Source organism: Orbilia oligospora (genome assembly GCF_000225545.1).
Source record: "Orbilia oligospora ATCC 24927 unplaced genomic scaffold scaffold00117, whole genome shotgun sequence".
Classification (NCBI taxonomy): Eukaryota; Fungi; Ascomycota; class Orbiliomycetes; order Orbiliales; family Orbiliaceae; genus Orbilia; species Orbilia oligospora.
In genome coordinates, this window is record NW_011645674.1 from 214,226 (window position 1) to 239,371 (window position 25,146).

Here is a 25,146-nt window from a genome sequence, read left to right on the forward strand (position 1 = left end):
ATTATCGAGGTAGCTCTATCTCAAGTTTTCAGGAAGTAGAGTGATCGTTATCCAGATAGATGCGTACGGTATATTCTAGTTTTAGAACTAGATATGATGTATCGCTTTTCAGTCTTAGATAAAACTCCTCACATATCTAGCCACCTCCTACAATCGCTTTATTGATTATCCGCTCTCGAACAAAATCAAGTAAAAATTAGTCGAATCCAAAGTGAAAAGGTAAAATTATCTCGTAAGCCAAGGTGAAAGCTCTGAGGGCCTTCTGAATAAAAAGTGAATGAGAGGTATAGTTCACTCTTGTGAACCTTTGTCGGTTTCTGGGGCAGGCTCGGTATTGGTATTCGCCGATGAGCCTCTCTTGAAAGCCAGAAGAGAAGCTTCAAGTTCGGCTTCCAAACGCATTTTTTCCAACTCATGTTTGCGTTGTTTGCCGGCCTCTTGGACATCTTGAACGCGTTTCTCCTTCTGAAGTTGGAGCTTGCGGTTCTCGAGCTCAAATTGATAAAGATCGACAGCCTTCTTGTTGTCGAGCTCGGATTTGTCGAGGAGGTATTGAAGAACTCCATCAGTTCCGTTTTGTTGGTTACCACGGCTGTTGGTGTTAGGGCCGAATGTGCGAATGTCGATAGAGGCAAATGTGCTTTCTCCCGTGTAGATATTGGTAGGAACGTCCCTGGTCCATCCCCCAAAATTGTTCATGGGTTGGACAGGAGGGACCCTGCCTGCAGCGGGAGCTGGAGTGGGGGCTGGGCCATTGTTGTTAGAGCTAGTAGTAGGCAAAGCAGCTGTTCCCGCAGAAGGGGCTTGGAGATTGCTCCCAGCGGTAGGATTAGGCAAAGTGACCGTTTCAGCAGGGAGAGCTGGAGTCTTGCTCTCGGAGGTCGTCTTAGCCATAGTGGCCGTTTCCTCAGGGAGAGCTAGAGCGTTGCTCTCAGGGGTAGGATTAGCTGGAGCAGTTTCTTCACCGGCAGAGGCTGGAGTGTCGTTCTCAGAGGTAGGATTCGATAGAGTAACACCCATCTCTGGTTCTTCTTTGAGATCGGTTGGCTTGGTTTCCAAGCTGTTGTTTGGAGAAGGAGCTGACATGTTTGAGACAAGTCGGGTTGGTTCAGGGTTTGTACGAAAGAAAAGTTCAATCGCTGGGAAAACGGTGTGCTGTGGAGGTATTGGTCTTGAAGACACGTCGTCGTCTTCGTCTTGCAAGTTAATATCGCTGGTTGATGGAAAAATAAGAGATCCAGATGGTACAGAGAGAGGGCCAGATGGTAGCGAGAGAGGGTTGGATGGAAGGGTAACTCGGTTTGACATTGTGAGATTAAGATTTAATATGATCAGGATCCGAGACGTGACGTGATGATGCGGACGTGTCGATGATAAACGTTGTATTGAAAATAAATGTTTGGTTGGTTACGTTTGTTTATATTTCGCTGAGCCTGTGTTTAGGGCTACTCATGGCCCGGCGATGATGATTGACTACATCGTGATATCAACTACAACTAATACCTGTCAAATACCTGTGGCGGTAGCCATCCTCTTCTCGACTCTAATGATATACAATTAGCTTGTCAACTATCTTAAACTCCATCTTTGTTATATAGGAAGCTCTATATCCATTGAAAAGAGAAGGAACCACATTATACTACTTCAACTAGATCTCAAAATCTCATATAATATCATCCTTTTCAACCCTCCAGCCACTCTCGAGATCTCGCAACCAGGCCTTTTACCCTCAGCCACCTTTTTGTTCGGTCTACAACACAATCTTTGTTGACATGATGTTGCAAAATGTACTGGTCACACAGAGCAAAGATCCTGACAAACATTTCCTAATGCGGAACCCAAATACACGGATGTGCACCGCCTAGCTTGATCTAATGGTCGATTGTCCCATATGCCATTTCCAATCTGGCCATATAAGTACATGTGAATTGTTATATCTAACGTTATGTTTCCTGGTTTATACTATGGTGCGTTTGAGGGCAGTGTCGACACGCGCGATTTATTTATCGCGAAATGAAGCCAGGCGCAGGAACTAGCTTTGTCTCGGACGAGGCTTCTCTTTATAATTTAGTCTAGTTTAGTAGCCATTCCTCAAAACGTTGCCTGCGAATCGCAAAGGGCACGTTCGCAAATTTGTGGCGGAGCCGCAATTTTAAACTGGCTTCCAACCCGGCCAATATCACGAGATAATAGATAGCCAAGACATACGAACCTTAGATGGAGTTTGAGAGCATGTTGATGACAAAGACACAGCCTGAATGCCATCTAGGTAGATAACCAATTTTTGAGGCGGTAAAATACTGGGCTAGGCTCAGCTCAGCCCAATTGTCGGAGAAAGTTTAGCCGGTGTGTCTGTTCGCTTCGTTTCAAAGCGTATTATGTCATTCGGTACCATTTCCGAGCTAGCTAGGTATGCACCTTGACCGAGAACCCTGGTCTCGAGGGTTCAAAGACCCGCTTAGGAGGTGGAGACCCTTGGTGATACTCTCTGAGGCTCATATGAGTTAGACCGCGGGATCGTGATCATTTAGCAAACGTTTGAAATAAGTCGAGAGGGGTCAAAGAGTCTGAGTATAAAGACAACGGAAAACTCGAACTAATTATCTCTTTCGACTACTACTGATACTCTCCTTGAGGCATCTTTCTCTTCAGCCCTTAGCTTTCATCTGTCTTTGGGAACGTAGATCTCTAGCCTTTTTTGTGCTGTTTTCTTGTCGATATTGACACGGCTGGTGTAACCCAGTCTCGTAACCAATAACCTTCCTACTTTCAGCTCTACAACGTCAGCAACACATACCACAAGTCATCCTTAACGTTATCTCTTCCTTGGAAGCATTTGGGTGCGTATATATATACAATTCTTCGAGCTTCGGGAATTGCCATTAGGCTACAGCCCAACCTTTGTCAATCAAATCCCCACTTTTCCCGTCCTGTAACTTACGTTCAAAACCTTTGTGACAAAGCTGATTGCTAATATATATAGATTTCGAGACAGACTATAGGCACTACCTTGATTTCTTGGTATTATATATACTATTGGTCAGAACCATCCAGCCCAAGCAGTTTAGTCCTTTTAATCGAAACCCCTGGTTTTCGCCGCCTCTCGCAAGCCAAATTTAAATCAAAATGCCTCGTGCCGGCTTCAAGCATGCGCCAGGGATCGATGTCGAGCTCGAGCAGCCCGACGGTATCTTCTTGCCTGGTGATATTATCAACGGCAACATTGTCGTTAATTCTATCACAGGATTGGCAGGTGGACAAAACAACGTCCACATAAATTTCTACGCCCGGTCAAAAGTTTTGATTATCCGTAACACCGGAGAAGGGAAAGATTACTATCGTGGTCGTGCCATCCTCTTCCAAAACCAGTTCTTTCTTGAAGGTCCACCTGTATCTGAAGCCAATGGGCTTGAGAAATGGGGACTATCCGTTCAAATACCTACTCATACTGTTCCGGGGCAGTATAAGTTCAACGATACTTGGAAGAAAGCGTCGAAATATCTTAACAATGTTGAAATGGATATTACACAACACCCTCTTCCGGGTGTTTTCTACTACTGCGGCGAATCTGGTGGCACTAAGGGTGAGTGCTACGTTGAATATGTTCTGGAAGTTAGTCTTCGGTCGACGAGGGAGGTCCAAGACCCTAATGGAAAGGGAAAGAAAAAGGAAGGGGATGTACCAACCACCATCTTCCCATTGGTCGTCCGTACCAGAAGTTCGGAGCATCCAATTCAATACTCGGAGTATCTTCAAGAAGCTTTGGATGAAGTCCGGATCAAGAGTCTCAAGCTCCTACCACAGTTCGCAACAGAACAGCTCGGGTTTAAACAAAACCTCAAATCAGTCTTTCAACCATCCAAGATACCAAATTATTTCTTCGACTTAAAAGTTACATGCCCATCGACTGTTCAACTCGATAATCCTTCTCATTTCCCATTCCGTATTTCCATTATCCCGAAGTCGGACACAACTGGGAGGAGGTCTAGCCCCGGAAGTATTTTTAGCAACAGGGACACCTCGAAACTACCGGATGTTAAGATATCGGCGTTTTCATTATGTCTGAAGATGTGGTCTCTGATGCGAGCTCGTGGTGTTTTAAAGTGGGATTCGAACACCGAGAAGCATCATGATTTTGCAATCTCACCTGATTTACCCCCGCACATGGTTGGCTATGTGATTCCCCGTGAGGGAGGATCCGGAGTATCAGGGTACAGACATCCAGATGAATCGAACGTACGTATAACATCTCTATTTGATATCGAATTCGGTTCAGAAAGAAAATAAGAGTATGCTAACTCGGTACCTTTATCGATATCTAGGATCTAATGGGTAGAGAGCAATATCTCGACCTCGGCCAACTCCTCAACCTTCACCTCTCGCGTACTCACTCCACCCGTCTGGAAGGGGAACGCAACGACTTTAAAACCAAACGTCCACTCTGGCCAAGCTTTAAAACTTACAATATACATTGCTACTACGAATGGAAGTATAAAATCACCATTACATGTGCTGGAGAAACGCAGGTCGTGGAAGGGAAGCAAAAAGTGGAGCTGATCGGACAGAGTGAAGAACAGGAGCAAAATATTAAACTTGATAAGCAGGGGACTAAGAAGAAATGGGGAGAACTTATGGAGGGTGCTGAGGGCGCCGTTGCGATATTGGGGCTTGTGGGGGAAGTTGTCGCTGAGGCAGTTAACGACTCTTGATTCAGTATCATGCGATGCGATAATTCAACCTAGAGATCTCGAGAAAAGTTCTGTTTACAAGTCAAAATTTGTAGCAATCATGTTAGCAATACATAATAATTAATGAATTAGTACCTTGTTAATTAATCGAGTACAATTTTGATGACCCTATTCTGACGTCTAAGTAAATTTTGGGAGTATGAGACCAGAGTCGCTCTTGATCTCACTAGTCGTTTCTATCTTGCTGGCTTGGCAGGTGTTGTCTTGGAGAGCACAAGCTGGCCCACATTCAAGATATCAATATCGGTTTTAAACGGTTTAGAATTACAAAAAAACGACCAGACATACTTTATTTTAGTTATATTCATTGTGTCAGCTTAAATAAAGTGAACTATATCAAGATTGGAGCAGTATTCTTTGTTGGTTTCGACGGAATCCTAATCTATTTTTGGGAAAGAGCGGTTGCGGCTTCACCGGTTTCATGGCGGAAGGTCGGCCTTACGGGATGTTTGATAAGTTGCATCGTTCGAACTTGGACACTTAACCACACATGCGCATATCTTCGAATAAAAGCCCCCAACCTAGCATCTCATGCAGGTACCTAAGCTTGCATGAGAAGCTCCAAGTTGACGTATTCCCTCAAATCCTAAGAAATCCAATCACGAAAGCATGAAATACTGTAGTTTACTGTGCCATACAACAATATATATAGAATCGCCAACTAGACTTCAACCAGGGCTGATATTCTTTGTGGGTCTGACCTACACGTTTTCCATTGGCCGTCCAAAAAGTACGCTAGCAGTTACCGCCACAGGGGATGAGCTCAAGATCTCTCCTTAAGGACGCGTAGGTAGAACCAAAGTATAAAAACCTATCGCTTTCACCATTGGTAAAGGAGCGATTTCTGTCAAAGCCAATTAATTACTTTCCTTGACATCCGATATCTTATCAGCTTATCACGATTTTAAAAAAATGGAACCGGTTGTACGATACACAACATCCGAAGTGATTCGGCCTGGCCCGTATCACAGGTTACTGTAAGTGTCACATCGAATTCCCCCTAAATCTGTATGAAAAGAATGTAACTAATAAGTGAATGGGTTCTAGAAACGGGATTGAATGGGTGACTGGAACGCCCTGCACGAATCTCGTCGGAGTTCCACAATCCTTATGTTCTAAAACGGTTACGAATTCGACGGCAGGCTACCTCTGGCTCTTCGCGCTGAGCGCTTTTGGGATCATTGTTGGGTTTCTTGGACTTGCGGTTTTTGTTACTACTGTTTATGGTGCTTGGTATGGTGTTAAGAGTGCTGGTATGTACAGCCCTTCTCGCGCAGCAGTTAATAAACATTACGGCTGGGGTGTAAGCTAATCTATATACAATGATCGAAAAACTAGGCCAAGCGTACAAAGAAGTTATGGGAAAGATTATGCTGTTAGAAGCGAAATGCGGAAAGCTCGAGGAGGCGCTGGCGAAAGAAACCACGGCCCGTCTAGCGGCCGAATGTGCTTTACAAGAGAAACTAAAGGAGGAAGTAAAAGCCCGAACTCAAGCCGACACAAATCTCACCACTAAACTCGACAAAGAGCGAGTCGACCGCCAGGCTGCGGCTGTCACCCTTGAAGCCTCTGTCACGAAGAAAATCAACGATGAATCCGCCGATCGTAAAGCAGATGATCACGCTCTACGACATGATCTTAGGAAGGAAGAACGTATTCGCCAAAAGGAGGTGATGGATCTCTCGCACAAGTTCTTGGAGGACAATAGAAAGGAAGGGGAGATCAGAGCCAAGGGATTCGCGGATACGATGAAAATGATTATGGATGAGACAAGCCTCAGGACCGTCAAGATGGATAGTGTCTCGAGTCGGGTCAATGAGATTTCGATCAAGTTGACGAACGAGAAGGTAGAAAGGGAGGCTCAAGACGCTAGTTTAGCGAGGAAGATTGATGGGCTGAGGGCTATCAAGGATCCCAGAAACAGTTGTTAATTAGCGTCTCCAATGTTGGTCATGTTGTTGGCCCCGTAGAGTTCTTTCTCGTTATGTCGCACTTGGTTCGATTCAATGTATAGAAGTTTCCGGTTTGAGTAAAATGAATTGGAGTTTCTTCGTAGACCGGATATTTCCGGACCCTGTCGTCTACGCCAAGACTCGTTCCTCCAGGGTTCCCTCCTGAGGGCCTAGGGACACTAACGCCCGCCGATTCGTACCATTTGTACCTACGACGTTATCTTAAACTCGTAGTTGTCGCTCTTTTCTAAAATCCCCATCGTCCTATCGTTTCGAGTCCCAGAATCGCGCATCCCATCACAATATCTATAAAATTGTTGAAGCCCCCTAGGATAAAGGTACTAAATATCGACAGTACTCCTTCAGCGGTCGTAGGGACTCTGTAAGTCTCGAGTTGACGACGGGCTCCTATCCGATTATGTGTAAAATATGGCCTATTGCCAACTTCTGAAAACATCTGGAGTGAGAAGAAGAGCGAAGACTCCCAGTCGAGGATTTGGCGCCGGATAGGGGGTACTCGATGATCAGCCGGGTAGGCGTTCGGCGGGGGGTGAGAACTGCAAGGCATCTTGGTTCGATTGAGAGAATAGGATATCGTATGGGAGTATAGAAGAGAGTTTTCTAATGTAATCGCTATATAGATATCGTTCTAGCTGGAGAGATCTCAATCGAGAGCGGGGGAATTAAGGAGTCTTAAAAAGGTCATCGCAGCAGCGGTTAGCCAAATTATTGCCAAGATTGGGCGGATCTGGGCGAATCAGGCTGGCTGGAAGGCGACCTGAGGTCTTTCAGCCGTGATGCTCGGACATCATGAGCATATGAGAATAAATTCTCGAAGGTATCATCGAATGTTGGTTTTCACGTTGTCCCATTGTTATGGAGGGTGTTTTAGACATGGAATTGATAGTGTCGGTACATATCAGTACTACAAAGACTCGGGCTGACGGATTAACTCCAACGACCGTTCCAACATATCAGTATAAATGGTCTAACCGTTGCTGGTCGGATACAGATATACTCGATACAATGGGGTTCAATTGAACGTAGAATACACTCTCGTCGATGAATAGGACCAATCCTTATTATTAAATTCATAATTAATCAAAAGTGCAATTTCACTTTAATATTATCTCAACAGATGTCTGAATTTACTGCAGTATCTCCACCGTCTGCATCAGCATCCGATCTCTATCGGAGAATTCACGGAACATGCACTAAGTCTTTCAAATCCGTGAGCCATGAGCCGTAACCCGGTCGACCCAAAAGTAATCGATACCGAAGCTGTCAAAACTGTTAGAACAGATGATTTCGTTCGGACTTCCGGCCACATATTCATGGTCTCCCACCGCCCCGAATACCAATCGCTGATACCATTGGACACTCTACTCATTAGGACATGGAGTTCGAGGATACTAGCATAGACGAAGGATTGAAAAAGCGGTGATTTGGCCGGCTGTAGAACTACAGGTGGAGGGAGAGGATAAGCCGGTGGTCAAGAATGATATGGTCCCGGTGTTCTATTTGACGGAAGATGGTGATGGGGTGGTCTGGAGATCGAATTTGAGGATTCCATGGCATCTGATGGCTTCAAGAGAACATTAATACTGGTACCTGGCAGCAATCATATATTCAATTTTCTTGATGCGCTTCCCCAATGGGGACACCAGGCCGTTCGTGTCACCAGATAACTTCTGTAAGGTCGCTATTTCCGAGTCAATCTGTCGTTCCATGTTTCACCAATATATCAAATTCAAACCCTGCAAGATAACCTCAACCCCAACCGCCAATACCGCCATTCTCTTTACGTCCATTAGATGTCGAAGCATGTAGTTGTTATTGTCCATGGTATATTGGGCCTGCTCCATATGCTTAAGCCATTGGTGAATCCCGGATCGAGGTTCCTGAAAATATTTAGCCAAGACTACATGCATATATGCAGTCCACCTGAAGGAAGCCGGGTAACGGTCTCACGGCCAATGCTGGGTACCGTTTTATACCTAGACATAGAAGATCGATACTCGAGGTGTTGTAGTTGTCGAATGCTAGTCTCAAATCGAGAGAAAAATCGGTAGAGAAAGACGAAACGCTAGTGTCTCAATATGCCGATAACAGAGGTATCTGGGAATGCTATTGCTCCCGAAGTCCTTGGAAGCCTCATCCTGAAGTAGGGGTAGATGGAAGTGGAGCAGTTGGGATCTAAGGCGAAACTGCCCGCCAGGAACGGGTTAGGTGGCTAAATCCACTCCACGGTTTGAGCAGACATAAACCCCTCCACGCAGACTGTAGCATATTTCGCCATCTGTGCAAACCCCCGCAAGCGTCGTCATCACCGTGGTTTGGTGGTATGTGGTAGATAGTGGCGTATGTCCTCACGCGACAGATTCCGTCGGGGGATTCGAATTAGTCCTCGGCGACAGTGGGTCCTCCCTTGTCCGGGTGCTTGTCCTGTGCTTGTTTTTGGTCCGGGTTTGGTTTCAGGAGAGCGTTGGTTTTGGCCTGGTTTGTTTGGCAGTTCCTGAAAAGAACAGCTTACGCCAATTTGCTGCAGCTCGAAAACACCACCAAATTACCTATCGCCAAATCGGACCCACGAACATCATCAGCTTACTTTCAACCTCCCTTCGGCTTCGTGCCAGTCCGACTTTGATCTCCCGTTTGCACGTGCTCGCAATCTTCCGGACACTGTATTGACCTCGATACCTCGCGTTTCCCACCCATGAAGTGGTTCCGCTCGTCGCCGTCGCTGGCGGCGCTGATAGCCCTCAGGGCATCCCTTTCCGCAGCCTTTTACCTGCCAGGAGTCGCCCCGACAGACTACAATGAAGGCGACCTAGTCCCTCTTAATGTCAATCGTCTTACACCTGCCATCCAAGCTTCCAGCCAACAAGTCCAGTCTTTAATATCATACGATTATTACCATGAATACTTCCATTTCTGTCAACCCGAGGGTGGGCCTCAAAAGATATCCGAGTCGCTGGGATCGATACTCTTCGGTGACCGTATTCTAACCTCGCCCTTCGAGCTGAGGATGGGAAAGAACGAAACTTGCAAGCTTCTATGCCAGTCGAAACATGACAAGCGGTCGGCAAGGTTTACGAACATGCGTATTTGGCAGGGGTACAACCTCAACTGGCTCATCGATGGCTTACCCGCTGCGACCCTGACATCGCAAATTGGCGACGAATCAAATCAGTTCTACAGCCAAGGTTTCTCTCTTGGTGGCTTCGTCAATGATGGCAAAACCCAACCCAAGCCTATCATCAATAACCACTACGATATCATCGTTGATTACCATCGTATCCCTGGTCGGAAGGACAGGTCTTTCCGTGTCGTCGGTGTCGTCGTACAGCCTTCTTCAAGGCACCAAAAGGTCTCTGGTGGTGACAAGAAAACTGCGGACTGTGGTAACGAAGATCCTATGTTGTTAAGCGAAGAGGGCAACACCGATATCACCTATACATACAGTGTTATTTGGATGGAATCGCCTACCGCGTGGGCCACTAGATGGGACAAGTACCTCCATGTCTTCGACCCACGAATTCATTGGTTCTCGCTCGTCAACAGCGCCATTATCGTTGTCTTCCTCACTGGAATGGTTAGCATGGTTCTCCTCAAGACCTTGAGGAAGGATATTGCCCGCTACAACCAACTTGACTTGAATGAGGATGTACAGGAGGACTCTGGTTGGAAACTTGTTCACGGAGATGTCTTTAGGCCTCCAAAGAACCCCATGTTGCTCAGTATCTTCCTCGGCAGCGGTGCTCAGATCTTCTTCATGACTGGTGTTACCATCTGTATGTAATATTAGCCCCGCCCCCTCCCCAATCCCGGATACTAACGGTGTATAGTGTTTGCACTCCTTGGGTTCCTCTCGCCGTCCGGTCGTGGTAGCCTTGCCACCGCCATGATCATCTTTTACACTCTTCTAGGTTTCGTCGGTGGCTACACCTCTGCTCGTGTCTACAAGTCATTTGGTGGTGAATCATGGAGGAAGAACATCTTGTTCACCCCAATCTTCATTCCTGGTGTCGTCTTTGGCACGTTCTTCTTTTTGAATTTCTTCTTAATTTGGAAGGGCTCTTCTGGCGCTGTCCCGCTGTGGACTATGATTGCACTTGTCTGCATCTGGTTCGTCATCAGCTTACCATTGAGTTTCGCTGGAAGTTGGTTCGGATTCAGGGCTCCAGTATGATATCGCTACATATTTTCAGGGACGAGAATTACAGCTAACATGACTATAGGCATTTGAAGCGCCAGTCCGAACCAACCAGATTCCTCGACAGATTCCCGAGCAAGCTTTGTATCTCAAGCCGCTCCCTAGCATGCTTCTTGTCGGAATTCTCCCATTCGGTGCCATCTTTGTCGAATTGTATTTTATCATGTCGTCGATCTGGTTCCACAGAGTCTACTACATGTTTGGTTTCTTGTTTGTGTGCTACGGTATTATGGTAAGAAGCAACATTCCATCCATACTCTTGGCACAGACGACTAATATGACCCATACCAGATTATCACATGCTCTACCGTCACAATCCTCATGATTTACTTCCTTCTCTGCAGTGAGAATTACCATTGGCACTGGAGAGCATTCTTCATCTCTGGAGCCAGCGCTTTCTATGTGATCCTCAACGCATTTATTTACTGGTTGAGCAAACTGAGCTTGGGTGGCCTTGCCAGCAACGTTTTGTACCTCGGCTACAGCTTGTTGATTGGGTTCTTGTTCTTCATCTTGACTGGTATGTTTCTTTTTCATTCTCAAGCTTCTTTTTTTGCTCCGCTAACAATAATGGCTTTAGGTACTATCGGCTTCTTCTCCAGCTGGGTATTCGTCAGGAAGATCTACGCTAGCATCAAGATCGATTAAAAAGGTAACTTAGTAATGGTAAGAAAGGTCGATAGGACTGTTACAGGACGTTTTCTATTTGCTTGTACCCTCACTATCCCAAACGAGAAACAGCATCAAACGTCTCAATAGGAGATAGAGCTAGATATAATGGCAGCCTAACAGGTGGGGTCCGAAGGCTTAATTGGATTTAGCAGGGAGTTGTCAAAAAAAGTTCGCTGGGAACGGGGATTGGGATTATTTGGGCATCTTTTCACAAAAATTATCTTCTACTATTTTGGACTAACGAATATGAAATGTTGAATGCCGGGTTGCTTCTTCTTCTTCTTTTTAAAACTTAGTTTCTCTTTCCTCGGTTGCTTTTGGCCTTCCTCCTCTTATCTGTTCTTTTCGGCTCTTTGTAAGCAGTCTTATTACATGCGTCTCTTCTCCTCTTGTTGGGCTCTTCTATTAGATTTTTTCTCCCTCTCTCTCTTCTTTTTATAAATATTTTGCTCCTTACTTCGGGATTGGATGCGATGTGCTCTAGTGGTTAGTGTTTCTAATCTACTCTGGTTAATTAAATCTCAATGGATCGTGGCCATGATGATCGTATACGCCCATCTCAGTTGGCGCCTACTTGAAAGCAACCTTGTTTTTCGTGGCTGACTCGATGCGTCTGGCTTTGAGCTGGGCTACGTCAAGCACGGTGATCCGAACCACGCCCACAACGCGAATTACAAAACTTCAGATTTTGGCAGTAAATTTGGTTCAGGTAATTTTAATTAATTCAAGTTGGCATGATTTTGTTTGTTCAGTCCAAAAAAAATATTCTTTTATCTGTCGTATATATAACAGTAAACCGTCATACTTTTTTTATATATTCAAAACCAATTGATCTTATTGCTTGATGTTAGAAGTTTGTCTCGTACCCAGATGAAATAATCTCGTTTCTTCTTTGGGGGAATGGCCCCATGTACGGTTTTGAATTCGAATTCGCAACTATATGAATAAAAACCATCTCGCCTAAGTATAGTGCAAAGTAGGTTAGATCTACTGCATATTTTCCGATTAATCAACTTTGTCTCGCTGCAAAATTTAATTAAAAGGTCTTACTCTTCCATCAGTATATATGCCTGAGCTTTCGATATCATTCTATTGTATCACGAAAATCTTTACTACGCCATGATCTTAAATTTAGAACAGAATTCATGAAGGTCTATACCTTGACCTTCCCGTAGGCCACAATTATAATCACACGAGTTGAATAGTACTCAGGTGCCTACCTAATAAAGGTGTATATTCCACGTCTGTCGGGCGTTGTCGAATGTGGTTACGGTGCTACACTGCCTCCGCCGAAGTTAGCATTCATGGTCGCCCATTAATGGCATTTGTCTCAAAGCAGGTGAGGAGTTAGCTAGTTCGGCTTTTGGCACGGTAAGTTCCGGGATAGTGCGTACGTAAGTACGTATATATACTGATGTCCCCATGGCTAGTATGTCTCAATTCCCCATAGGATAGTCCTATTATATATGATAGTGCCCTTCGATTGGGTACCTCAAAGTAATAGTCACTTTGAACAACAACCCTATTTTTCTAGGTCGATCGAATGCAATGTCAGCGTCGAGATTTCAATATCTTGCGGCGTAAGAGCTAGAAGTTTTTTAGTAACGCCATTCCTGTACGAGTGTGTCGATGCCCGGCGGATGGATCTTCCCCAATGAGAATGTTATCAAAGTTATCCTTTTGTAGAATTATATACGTAGGGGCCTCAGCAGTACCATATACATATATCGCAATAGTATTAGTAAATTTAGTTTATTCTTGCTAATTGTAATCCTTTCGTGGACCTTTGTAATGAATTTACGAAGTTCACATGTCAAAACCGCAGGTACAATTTGGGTGAGTAGGCCGGATAGGGAACCCCTCTTGATCATGACTCCCAACAGAAAAACTCAACTTGAGGCTCAGTGAATTGGCTGAGAGGAGTGGTTGTCTTGTTGGAGGTTCCTTAGAGAGCCCTAGGCTATCTGTGAGGCCCCGGTAGCTTGGTTACGTGGACGCACATGCATCCAAGTATCAGTTACACAACAGTTAATGAACTCCCCGGCTCTAATCAGTATTAGAGGAAGAATGGTACGGGTAGTTCTACAGGGGATCTATGTAGAGCATGCGGCTTTCATGCATATAATAGTAAATAAGCAGATCTGCGCAGACTACTATATTAAAATACCTTGCAAAACTAAGCTAGCAATAACTCAATTAGCCTTACACGGTCAGCTATTGAGGTTAGTCATCCTTCATTTAAACTTTAAACTGACATCCTGCTCGGTTGCGACAATATCTCCTGCATACGCATTTTATATTTGTAAACTCTCCAGGCCGTTTCTGTACTAGTACTAAAAGATTTCAAGATGAGGGTGGGTAAGCAGGTATGAACTGAATAGAAACTTTTAATTGTCTTCCCGTCAATAGTAGATATACTTACTCAGCCTAAGGGGAGATCAACCCAGATATAAACTCAGCTAGTAAACTGAGCCTCAAGCTAACCGTAAGGCTGAGAACTAGTTAACCTCAAGTATATACTCGATAGTTCTACATCCAATGGTTTCCAGAGTAGTAAACTTGAGCAATGATTCCGTAAAAATATTTTCAGCCTTCAGAAATATTATGCCCGAGGAACGGGATAGAGAGGTTTCAAGTGACGCAGCCCAAGAAGGTAGTATGAATTTATTCCTTTTGGTCTCATAAAATGGGCACCACGGGGATTCCCAGCGCTGCAACTTACGGCAAGTACTGGTTCCAAAATTAAAGGTACGGGACACGAAATGGAAGGTATTTGAAGCTGCAATAGAAGCTTATCAAAACGTCTACATGCCGCCGAATATTTTATGCCCTGTCGAGCATTCTCGTTTGTGAGATGCCTCTAAAATTAATGCATCGGTACCTTGAAAACGAGGTTATTAAAATTGAATCAAACTTTTGTTGAGCCTAGGGGCGTGGACCAAAGACAAAGGCAGTACGTACTGTGGTATATAAACTTATTTTGGGAGCTCCAGGATACTAATACCCCAGCTTTAACAGCGCCAACAGTTTAGCCTCGAGACAAGTCGCAGGGAAAGAGCAGAGTCAACAGTTGAAGACAATAGATCTTCGATTCACATGCGTGTACATGCTTGGGCTGAGTATGTCGGTCTCAAAGTACTAAAGGATTGCAAGAAATTATTTCAAATATTCTCAGCCGAATGGCCTTGCGCAAAGCTTCGAAGCTAGGGATCTTCCGTCTCTTTGATTTAGCGTTTACTATTGACGATATTTACTAACTTCGATTGCATTGTCAAATATATGCCTACTAGTACTACTAGAGACTATATAATGAGGTCTCGACGGCCATTGAGTTGGTGAAATGTTCATCAGTACTACCCATCAAAGCACCAGACACTGCACTGCCAATATAATAAACCCAGTTCTATATTGTCAATTGATACCTACCTGCAAATTGCAGAACTTCATAAATTACATAATCAATTCTCACAGAGCATTATATTCTTCTATTCAATAGAAATGCATTTCATTGCTACCGCTCTCTCCTTCTGCGCAGCCATCACCTTGGTGGCTGCCGCCTCCTTCGGCAACCGTTGCGATGTCCCTCACAGAGGCGATGATATCTTTCCAAACTTCAATCGCTACTCCGATTGGGCCATCTGCAAGGGTATTATCACAAAGCGCCGTTTCCCAAACCTCCAAGCCCCCAATAACTGCGGCGGCTGCGTCCGTTACTACAGAGGTATCGATATTACCGGTGTAGTCACGGAACTCCATTTTTACCGGAGAGATGGCGTTAGAACCGCCTGCGATTGCGCCGCGAAATGCTTGGAGATGCCAAATACTTGTACCAACTGGGTGTGGAAACATACTTTCATGAGGAATAAAGATGGTGGAAGAAGGTCTTGTACCATTTATAGCAGCCCTAACCTCCCTACTGGAGTGACTTTGAGCTATAATACTACTCTCAGCAAGGGTTTCCTGCCACTGCAGGCTGGTAACAACCCGCAAGGTGGGGCTCCTGCACCTTTGACATTCTTGGATGCGGCGAATACCAAGCCGGATAGGTTCGGAGTATCTGGTTTTATCGTGCAGGATCAGCTTGGAAGGCAATATTGCTAGACCCTTCCAGGATCCAGGAATGCAAATTAGGCGTGTACGCGTGCCAACGGTACATGCGATGTGTTGTTGAGGTGGTGGCAAGCGGGGGCAACTTTGAATTTAATTTAGCTTCTTCTTGTCTCAACTTCTTCCAATTTAAAGCGGCAGAGTAGCCCGGGCCATGATGCCGTCGTGCATTTTTCTCTATAGCTATAGCATCACTTAGTCAATTTATCATATTTACATGTATTCCTCTATGCACCTGGGATCAAGGATCGGTTGATCAAGGCCTATTCGTCGATAGAGAGATTGGTTAACATATAACACTATCCATACTGGTCTCGTTCCCAGACGTCACAAAGGGCAGCATCCATACGCATATACATTGTCTCGTACCCAGACCTGGGAGAATCGAATCCGACCCTAATATAAGCTTGATTGTAGTAAACCTGTGGCCGGCTATCAGTTAACGGCTTACATCGGCCTGCCGTCTGAAATTGTAAAATAGAATGCAAAAATGCAACAATTTTCGACTGTTATAAAACTGTGGCCTGATCTTCGAGTTGCTCACTGTAGTGACGTCTGGAGTGCGTCTAGCGATGTGCATATAAGTTTGAGAGAAATAGCAAGCTCCTACAGTAACTCGTTCAGACAAAGATCATCATCCTTAACTCTAGGCGTGAAGTCATAGGCATCATCTTGCTGTCGTGGCCGTGGGTAGTGATGTATACTATTAACTGATCCGAGACCCGGGGCGCCTGATGCCAGTCTCCCGGGGGCCCCAGATGCTTTTCTTGCTAGAACGCCGAACGGGGTTGAAGGGGTGTACTAGATTACCACTGACCTTTGCCAGCGTCTTTTCGCTATCCTGTCCTCGAAAAACCGTATATGCTGCCGAAGTTAGATATAGTTAATGACTTTACGAAGGATGCGAGGTTATGACTATGGAATATATATCGGGGCCTAGTCTCGAGACATTCAGAATTAATATTGAATATTAGGCAGAACCAGAATCCAATCCCAATTTCGAAATTTATCAAATTAGACAGGGAGTAGTTTATTATCTACTATACTAAAGATCCACATATTCGATCATGCCTTCCCTTAGCCAACATACCAAATCATCCCTTGACGGCGCCCCTGGGATGGCTCCTTGCAGAAACTGCGGTGATACGCTAGAAATACTACAAGGCAAAATGGCTTCATATACTCTACCTATTGGGGTTCGGCCTAACAGTTTGCACAAAGACTTCTATGACAATTTAGTTAAGGGTCCACATGTTATAGACACAAAGCATGATTACCTGTGCCTGTGCGGGGACCCAGAGGCTCATATTCACTGTTTACAATGCCTGACGGAGATCCTTAAGGAACAAACGGCAAAAGAAATGGATTTCCCCGAGGTTCTTTATCCAGACCCACGGTGTAAGCCAGTGAGCTGGAATAGCGTTGTCACCTCCATGCGCAATATTATTCCCATTATCACAGACGGCCCTACTCCAGACGAACTTCCATGCAAATGTTGAGAGATTTGGAAGTCTACAGCCCTCGCGGAAGACTCCATGGCGACTCTCCTTTCATTTGTTGAATCCGCGGAGCCCCCTCCCCCACAATGTTCCCACAGACTAGCCTCTCGCACTTCTCGTAGTGGCAATCCGGAGGTTTTTCCACGCTCCATCGCCGACGTCCACATTGATGATATCACCCAAGGAAGAGATATGGGAATGATATTTCATCAGCAGATCGGCTCTACGATGCTGTGTAGAAATTCTGAAACCCCGATGACTATCGCGGAGCAACCGAATCACGTTCAATATTGGATGAGGAAAAATTACGGTTCTGCGGCAAAGGGCTACAAATGGCCGCCTGGTGACAAGCCAATACAAATCGTAACGCCTCAGACCGCTTTTCTAGAACGGTTTAGTGAGGATATTATGTGTCACAGTACCTGCGTTGACAACGGTAGCAAAGATCTCTTACAATACAGTTATTGCCGGATGATTGAATCTGGTATCATAGTGTGGCTCATGGATCTAGGAGTACTCGACAGCCCTTGCTGTGGCAACTGCGATATGGATAGTTTGGTTTTGGCATTGTCTTTTTCAGTCGATACGAATGATAGGATCAGGGATGAGCTGACCGGGGAACTTTTCAATGTTCACAAAGCATCGAGCAGACAGGTCACGAACCAGCTGGGTTTGGAGGCATGGAAATGGTATGTTATTCATGGGGCTGATGGATTTTGTTGCGAACGAGCTCGGAGATTTTTCCGCGCAAACAGAAATATGTTTATTTGGGGAATTTGCGGTCCCGGATATTACACTCATGTATGGGGGCAGAAGGAAGGGGTTATGCAATTTGCGGTAGCGCTCCATCATTTCCTGATGAAAAGTATCAGAAGAAGTCAAGATGGGTGTAAAGATGTTGGAAGGGAAGGCCCGGCTTTAGTTGACGAGATGGTTAAACGTGCTAATGCCTCTAGATTGGTTGATTTCTTGGTTTACTTTTGTGCCTAATCACTATGGAGTTCACTCACTAAGCTGATAATGGAAGCACAGCCCTCTAAGTCAATATCAACAGAGGATCAAATTTCAAGAAAAACCCCCTTTTTATTGCTTCTCTTATGATAGTATTAATAAAACATGTAGCCTATAAATCTGAGAGTACATTTTGGTGCTTGAGGCCGTTAAAACTCTTCGGAAATATAGACGGAGTAAACCAATGCAAACAATTAGAATCGTGCATGAATTGAATAAAATGGAATCATGAATTGCGTTTGCACGTAACATAGGGAGTTTTCGAAAAGGAAATTCGGTCTTCAGAAAGGTGTTTCAAGGTCCTGGAAATTTCATATTTATAGTCAGTCTAGTCCGTTACGATATTGATAAAATGGTTGTAAGGTTTCACAAACTTTAACTTACCGATTTAAGAGAAGGATGGGGTCAGAAGAAGCGGGAATATAAAGAGCTAAGATAAATTCATAGAACTAGGTCCCTACTTCTGTAAAGCCGCAATGTGCTGTTCGGAAGTATTGCCTTTGAACTTAAAGCTTGTAGCTCTGACAATCTTACGCTTCATGTCAACAACCGATTTCTTACAACCATGGATGGTTGATTTGATAGTGAAACGGGTGTTCTTTGGCGCAATGGGGGGATTTGAAGTCATTTGAGTAATAACACCCATCTCAGGGGGGTTTTCCTCGTGTGGGTCCGTATGACCAGCAAGAGGCCCGAATTCAGGAAGAGGTTTGTCTCGGATATCCTTGCGCTTGGTAGGAACAGCTTCTATATGCTTGCCGCTGTTGTAGCCCTTGGTACCTTTAACAGTGCCACCCTTACTCGTTTCACCGTTCTTTGGAGGGTGGATTGCCGTCCCGATGCGGACGATCTCAGGAATAACTAGGTATTCTGGTCCGGATCCATCAATAGTTTTGGCGAATCCGATACCTTCCAACTCAGGAGCCTCCTTCTGATCCTTCTCGCCGTTTGTAACAGCCTTTCCCTTTCCTTTGTCAATTTTGACAGCATTGGCCTCCAAAACCTCAGCATCTTCATATTCAACAAATCCACCGGGCTCAAGATCTTGTCCCTGCTCGAGCTCCAATTCGTCATCAGGATTAACCTCCAAGCTCTCGGTATCTTCTGCATCAGTGCGATATACAACAATTTGCTTTTTATTCAGAATGTTGAGGTTGTAGAAGACGATATCGACCTGAGGCATAATGATCCTCTTGAGGAAAAGCGCCATGAGCTTGGAGTTTTCCTTACGCAAAGCATTGATATATCGACGCCAGCAAGCAACGACACAGCCGTTGATATCAACTTCTTCGCGTTTATACCCAGCTTCGAGCTTGAGCTTTAGAACTCCTTCGAGCTGGAAGAAACGACCTATGTTGAGCGAACCGGGTCCGGAGTTCATGATGTGGATGAAATACTACAAACTTCCGTCAGCGAAGGACTCTATATTAAAAGTTGAAGATCTAGATGAAAGAACCTACATCCCAGAAAAGTTTCATCCTTGAGACGGGATAATTCCCATCAACTCGCTTGAAGAAAGAGGATATAACCTTGCTGGTGTCTTCCATATTGTCGACATAGGCATAAACTCCATCGCGTCGGAGCTTCTCGCCTTTGATGCGATAGAAGCGGAAGGTGATGACACGTTGGTATAGGTCCCAATCTTGGAGGGATGGCAACATAATATCGCCAACAGGATCGAACCTGAATTCGAATTTCTTGTTCTTTGGCATGGTGAGAAGGAAATGGGTAAGGTAAGATTTGTACTAAAAGAATAGGTGTTATAATAGAATTTTAGCTGACTAGATAGTAGTGAAAAGGGTAGGGATTGATGACGAAGTGGGTAGGATGGCTGGTATTACGGGAGGACGCGTAGAAAGGAAAAGTACGTTGCTGAGCAAATATCGTGGACCAGTGCTGAGAGTAAGTATTACTGTTCCACCTTCCATTCATTGGCACGATATAGCAACTTTTACTAAATTACAAGCCAAAAGCAAAGTGACAGCTAGAGAGTAACTACTAAGTATAGTAGCTCATCAATAGTTTTTCTGGTACAAAGATAACCCTGCAAGCTGCAAAAGATGCTCGTATGCGAACATTTCGATAATTCAGACTTGACTCGGGGAAGACAAAAACTACCAAGATTCGAAAAGTACACTTTGTGGCTTCAAACTCCGACTGGAAAGCCGCTGTGTATTACTCGAAGGCCAAGGGGGCAAATTTTGGCCGGGCCAACTTTCTGCGCTTCATCGTCTCTGACCCGGCAAGCGAGGGGGTTTCTCCTGGTTCGCTAATCAAAGAGTCCTGCGAATTCGAGTATGAAAGCTTACGCTTAGAAGGCTGAAAGCAAATATTTTCCTGGTCAGCTTCTTTATTTCGGTACCATCGGCGAGCTCGATTGATAATCTTACCGATTTATCAGCCAAAGTTTGAGTGACCTCCATGAGCTCCATTCCATCGATATCATCGTTTTCCTGGTTGCCAATCATGACGCCGGCTTGAACACCGATGTTACCAAGGATGACTCTGTTGGATGCCCCATTATCAGGCTCGACACCAAGACTTTGGATCTTTTGGTGGTTGTGTTCGAGAACTGTGGCGGAGAACTTGCAAACAGGAGCAATCCCGCTTTCGACAAGAACAGCGCCCATCCAGGCGTAGAAAGCATTGGACATCGACTTATCGCCCAATGTGCCACCGTACTGATACAAGCTCTTATGAAGTTCAAGCTGGGAGGACAATGAGATGACTTCTTGGAGAGTAGTTAACTTCTCATGGAGTACCTACGGGCTCGAAGGAATGAATCCAATGGGTTAGCAGACTCGCATGGACGGGAAAAGCTAAGATATTTGGAAGGGCATCTATACCGTCATTCTAACGTTGGAGACACCGGGGAAAGTGGTGACAAGATAGATCGAAACGGCGAGTTCATATGCGCGCTTGCCGACAACATGCAAGTGTCGTTGGGTGAAAGGCTGGCGCGTATTCTGGTCCATCAAAGCAGAAGTACGAAGATTCTCCGAGTTGATGGTGGGGAGACCAACCCCTGGTGGTACTTCGAGGACTGGCTTTTCGCTGCAAGAGATATCCATTGTCGTGGATGTGTGGGTTTAAGCTGACCAATGCAATCAATAGGGTTGACGGTTCTTGGTGGAGGTGGTGAAGGTGGTGATTACGGAGGGTGAAAGAGAAATTTACTGGATACTGTTGATCCTATTACATAAATACAGAGCTATCGTTACGTCTACAGACATACCTAGGTAATTAAAGACGTAATTTACTGTGTCCTGGAGCAGCGTTTGAACGTTTGTGCGCAGTATCCCACGTGGATCCAACGTTCTGCGACGTTGTCAACATAAACATGTTGCACAGATCTCTGGCGCTAACCAGATCGGGACGAGTACCAAATAGAGAAATACAACGTTCAACACAAACTTAAGGATGGAGCGGTCTGGAGATCGAGTAGGCTCCGAGACTAGGATCGAGTTTAATGCGGGACCTCCTGGCCCGGCTTGATTGCCACACGAAGCTCCCAGGCCTCCTGAAATTCTGTGAAATCATAACTAGAATTCTCTCGTAAGCTCAACTAAACGGCGAAAGCGATAGTTTCATGAGTATGACAAGATTTCTAACTTCTTAGGACTGAATTTATACGTATCTTGGTCCGAGACAAAAGTATCTCGCTCTTTAACAAGACCTCATGCCACGGCTCACCTTGCCCGGGCGCCTTCAAAAATTTTGATTCCTTAAAAAGTTTCGGTATCTTATCTAACATCCCTAAGATTGGTCTAGAGAAACTGATTACAAAAGCGGTTGTTGCGGGCGGACTTTCTGCAGTAGTAGCTTGGGTGCCTATTCCTTATTAGTTAGTCCTGTGAAAAACTTCATGGAAAATATCTAACTCTGGAGGTTTCGAGGTTAACTGAATGTTAAATGATTAGGAAACTTACACCCTTCTTCCCTTCTAGATGAGGGATGAAATACAATTATAAGCTTTAGGAACACGCTCGGATCCTCGGATCCGAAACCATAAGAATGAGCAACTTTACTCAAGAAACATGTTTCTAAGGGTAGCATAAACGATTTGAATGTCCTGCTTCTAGAAGGGTCTCTAGTCTTATTGCTAGCTATTAGCATACCGGAAGAATCTAGGGTTATGCGTATTCATCTAGCTTTTGATTGAGTCCAAAGCTTTTCTCCAACATTTATACTGAGAAGTTGGGAATGAGGTTATACTATACTAACAATTTAGTATTATCATCCATGATAAATATAATTTACCACGCAACTATATATAGATACAAATCCCAATCCCGTTATATTTACAGAATAAAAGAGCCCCCGAACACCAAACCGAGTATCCCAAAACTATCGAAAAGATGTAAAAACTACTATTCAAGAACAACCGTCTTCCGCAACGGAATAAACAAACTCTCCCCGAACCTCGCCATCCCAACATCCAATCTCCCTATTGTCCCAGCAACATAAGAGCAAACATAATCATTCAAATACCTAAACACAGCCTCCAACTTCTCTCTCTCCTTCCCCGCCTCTTCTTCCAGCACCTTAATAACCTGTCCCACCGTCCTTCCGTTAACAGGTACAAAATCGACTTTCCCTTCCGCGATCGCAAGCTCCGATTTTGCAGAGAGTAAGATCCCCCGCAGTTTATGATCAATAAGTGTATAAGACTTCTGTCTTTCCGCACTGGCTACAAGCGCTGAGTAACCACGGTTGACATCGTTATCCGACATATCTGTTTCCAACCCCAAGGAATTACTCCTCTTCAACTTCCCGTTATAACTCGGTAAAGGCTCTGCAACAGCAGCGGATAATATTCTATCCATATCGTCGAAAAAGAAAAACTCGGCTTCTAAAGCGGCGTTGATAACATCGTGCGTTGCTTCCCAGAGTTCCTTCGCACGAGAATATCTTTCTTGAGCGTGTGATAACGATAATTTGGCTTCTATATTTGAAAATGTACGCTTTGTATGTTCGTAGCGGGAGATGTCGTTGGAGAGGCTGAGACGAGATAGAATCGAGGATTTGGAGGTTTGGTCGCGGTGGGATGTTAGTTCTTGTAGTTTTTGATGGAGATGTTCGGAGAGGGTGTGGATTGTTAGAAGGATCTGGAGAGCGTCGAGGACGTATGGTCGTAGTGGCGTTTCGGTATTATTTGCTGAGGTGGCGGTGGATTTTGTATGGATTGTTATAGGGAGGGAGGAGGTTCTTATTAATACTGGTGCTGCGGAGAGGATTTTGAGAGCGTTGGAGCGAAGGGTGGATAGATTGGCGAGAGCCTTTTGGATACGCACTATACCGCGGAAAAAGTCTTCTTCGCGGGGTTTTAAGGCTGTTGGACGGGATAGAAGATGTCGACTACTAAGTTTCTTTCGAAGTTGGTTCTGATGGCTCTGCGGGATTGATGAAATATCCACCGGAGTAATAGGCCTCGAAGGAGGTCTACACCCCGCCAAAAGTTCATGGATATTAAACTCACAAGTATCAGCTAACTGCTGAATACTTGAAAGTCTACCGTTAAGATCCGGTCTAAAGTTCCTTCTATACCATTCCAATTTATAACCCAACGACAAAAACGGCTGCCATTTAACCGATTCTCGGGATAACATTGAAATATCGTCGTCTTCGATTACACACCCGGAGTCTTTACTCTGTCGTTTCCTCCGTCTTTGTTCTTTTCTTTCATTTCCGACCTTTTGGTAAACCGTTACCGATAGGAGTGAGGATCGCGAAGGTTCTGACCGTAATCCAGGGATGGAAAAAGAATCCAGAGAAGAGCTTTCTTCCTTCTCATCAAACTCGTCTTCAGAATCTATTTCAAAGTCTGTAGAGTACCTTGTTGACGCCTTATCGTCAAGTACAAAACTCTTTACATCATCGTCGTCGTAGCCGTGACTTTGGACTAATGTCGACTTAGGAGAACCGATCGTAGAAGAAGCGCAATCGAGATACCGCTGCATCACAAATGCATAATTCTGATCCTTCTCCGATTTCAACTGCTCAGCCTGCTTTTGTATCGCAAGCGCAATATCCTTCGGATCCACTTTCTCTTCGTCTTCCGCACAACTAAAACGTTTCCAAAGACAAACTAGTCAGCCCCGTATAATCATAAATGTATATACCAAAACCGCAGACGATCTAATAACGGTGGAGTGAATATAAAAAGGCTCGGGGACGACATACTACCGCATAACCAACAGCGTCAAAGAAAGCGTACTTTTACAGCTCTCCAAATTCGCCATGACGAGCTGCACATCACTCTTCTTCCTCATCCACCTAAACCTCACCAGCACATTTACACCCCCACCACCACTCCCACCTCTAAACGGCTCCAACAATCTCTGAATATCCAATAAACACCCCCAACATTTATCCAACACATTCTGCAAACAAGCCTGACTCTCCGACATAACCGTTTCTTCAGTCGTCGTCGTCAGTTGTACCAATTCAAGATTATTATCATCAACTTCCTCACGCGTTATCGATCTTTTCACGATTCCTGCGTGACCGCCGTGGGTACCAGTGGAAGTACTCCCGAAGGAATTGGTACGTTTTTTGAGTTTTAACCGTTTATCAAGTACCTCGAGAACATCGCATAACGTCAAGATGTTCGATGAGATATTTGATAATTCCGTTGTGGACGAACGGTACGATGAGACGATGTTATCTATCATGGTGCATAATTGGAAGCCAAAGCCTATTAGGCCGACTATTCCTGCGGCGGTTTCCATGGTAGGCTATGCTATGTCGGAATGAGTCTCGTGATTTGGGATGGAAGCGAGTAACAGTTGAGGTTTGTTGTTGTTCCCGCGAACCGAATGTGCATCGAATCCTTGGGCCGAAGACAAAAAGACTAAAGTTTCTACCAGCGCAGCAGTGGATCGCGAAACCTAGAAAGTAACCGACTAAAGGAAAATTTTACATCGTCAGGCGCAGCGATG

At 44.8% G+C, this 25,146-nt stretch overlaps 9 protein-coding genes across 9 annotated transcripts; 5 read left to right on the top strand and 4 right to left on the bottom strand.

The window, feature by feature from the left end:
• Positions 1 to 291: 291 nt before the first annotated feature.
• On the bottom strand, positions 292 to 1,308 carry AOL_s00117g60 (uncharacterized protein; the record flags this gene model as incomplete). The annotated part of the gene is made up of 1 exon (XM_011127223.1): positions 292 to 1,308. The coding sequence occupies one exon, from the start codon at positions 1,306 to 1,308 to the stop codon at positions 292 to 294; it is 1,017 nt and encodes a 338-aa protein (XP_011125525.1).
• Positions 1,309 to 3,126: 1,818 nt separating this feature from the next.
• Positions 3,127 to 4,709, top strand: AOL_s00117g61 (uncharacterized protein; the record flags this gene model as incomplete). Its single annotated transcript, XM_011127224.1, has 2 exons — positions 3,127 to 4,236; positions 4,323 to 4,709. The coding sequence occupies 2 exons, from the start codon at positions 3,127 to 3,129 to the stop codon at positions 4,707 to 4,709; spliced, it is 1,497 nt and encodes a 498-aa protein (XP_011125526.1).
• Positions 4,710 to 5,660: 951 nt separating this feature from the next.
• On the top strand, positions 5,661 to 6,679 carry AOL_s00117g62 (uncharacterized protein; the record flags this gene model as incomplete). Its single annotated transcript, XM_011127225.1, has 3 exons — positions 5,661 to 5,725; positions 5,796 to 6,001; positions 6,087 to 6,679. 3 exons carry the CDS (start codon positions 5,661 to 5,663, stop codon positions 6,677 to 6,679), a joined length of 864 nt encoding a protein of 287 aa, XP_011125527.1.
• A 2,737-nt stretch (positions 6,680 to 9,416) lies between these two features.
• Positions 9,417 to 11,564, top strand: AOL_s00117g63 (uncharacterized protein; the record flags this gene model as incomplete). Its single annotated transcript, XM_011127226.1, has 5 exons — positions 9,417 to 10,494; positions 10,549 to 10,886; positions 10,942 to 11,148; positions 11,208 to 11,436; positions 11,497 to 11,564. 5 exons carry the CDS (start codon positions 9,417 to 9,419, stop codon positions 11,562 to 11,564), a joined length of 1,920 nt encoding a protein of 639 aa, XP_011125528.1.
• Positions 11,565 to 15,086: 3,522 nt separating this feature from the next.
• On the top strand, positions 15,087 to 15,689 carry AOL_s00117g64 (uncharacterized protein; the record flags this gene model as incomplete). Its single annotated transcript, XM_011127227.1, has 1 exon — positions 15,087 to 15,689. One exon carries the CDS (start codon positions 15,087 to 15,089, stop codon positions 15,687 to 15,689), a length of 603 nt encoding a protein of 200 aa, XP_011125529.1.
• Positions 15,690 to 16,762: 1,073 nt separating this feature from the next.
• On the top strand, positions 16,763 to 18,184 carry AOL_s00117g65 (uncharacterized protein; the record flags this gene model as incomplete). Its single annotated transcript, XM_011127228.1, has 2 exons — positions 16,763 to 17,093; positions 17,214 to 18,184. The coding sequence occupies 2 exons, from the start codon at positions 16,763 to 16,765 to the stop codon at positions 18,182 to 18,184; spliced, it is 1,302 nt and encodes a 433-aa protein (XP_011125530.1).
• Positions 18,185 to 18,662: 478 nt separating this feature from the next.
• Positions 18,663 to 19,917, bottom strand: AOL_s00117g66 (uncharacterized protein; the record flags this gene model as incomplete). Its single annotated transcript, XM_011127229.1, has 2 exons — positions 18,663 to 19,601; positions 19,666 to 19,917. 2 exons carry the CDS (start codon positions 19,915 to 19,917, stop codon positions 18,663 to 18,665), a joined length of 1,191 nt encoding a protein of 396 aa, XP_011125531.1.
• A 463-nt stretch (positions 19,918 to 20,380) lies between these two features.
• AOL_s00117g67 (uncharacterized protein) lies at positions 20,381 to 21,276 on the bottom strand (the record flags this gene model as incomplete). Its single annotated transcript, XM_011127230.1, has 3 exons — positions 20,381 to 20,488; positions 20,515 to 20,967; positions 21,052 to 21,276. The coding sequence occupies 3 exons, from the start codon at positions 21,274 to 21,276 to the stop codon at positions 20,381 to 20,383; spliced, it is 786 nt and encodes a 261-aa protein (XP_011125532.1).
• Positions 21,277 to 22,575: 1,299 nt separating this feature from the next.
• Positions 22,576 to 24,936, bottom strand: AOL_s00117g68 (uncharacterized protein; the record flags this gene model as incomplete). Its single annotated transcript, XM_011127231.1, has 2 exons — positions 22,576 to 24,271; positions 24,389 to 24,936. 2 exons carry the CDS (start codon positions 24,934 to 24,936, stop codon positions 22,576 to 22,578), a joined length of 2,244 nt encoding a protein of 747 aa, XP_011125533.1.
• Between the last annotated feature and the right edge of the window lie 210 nt (positions 24,937 to 25,146).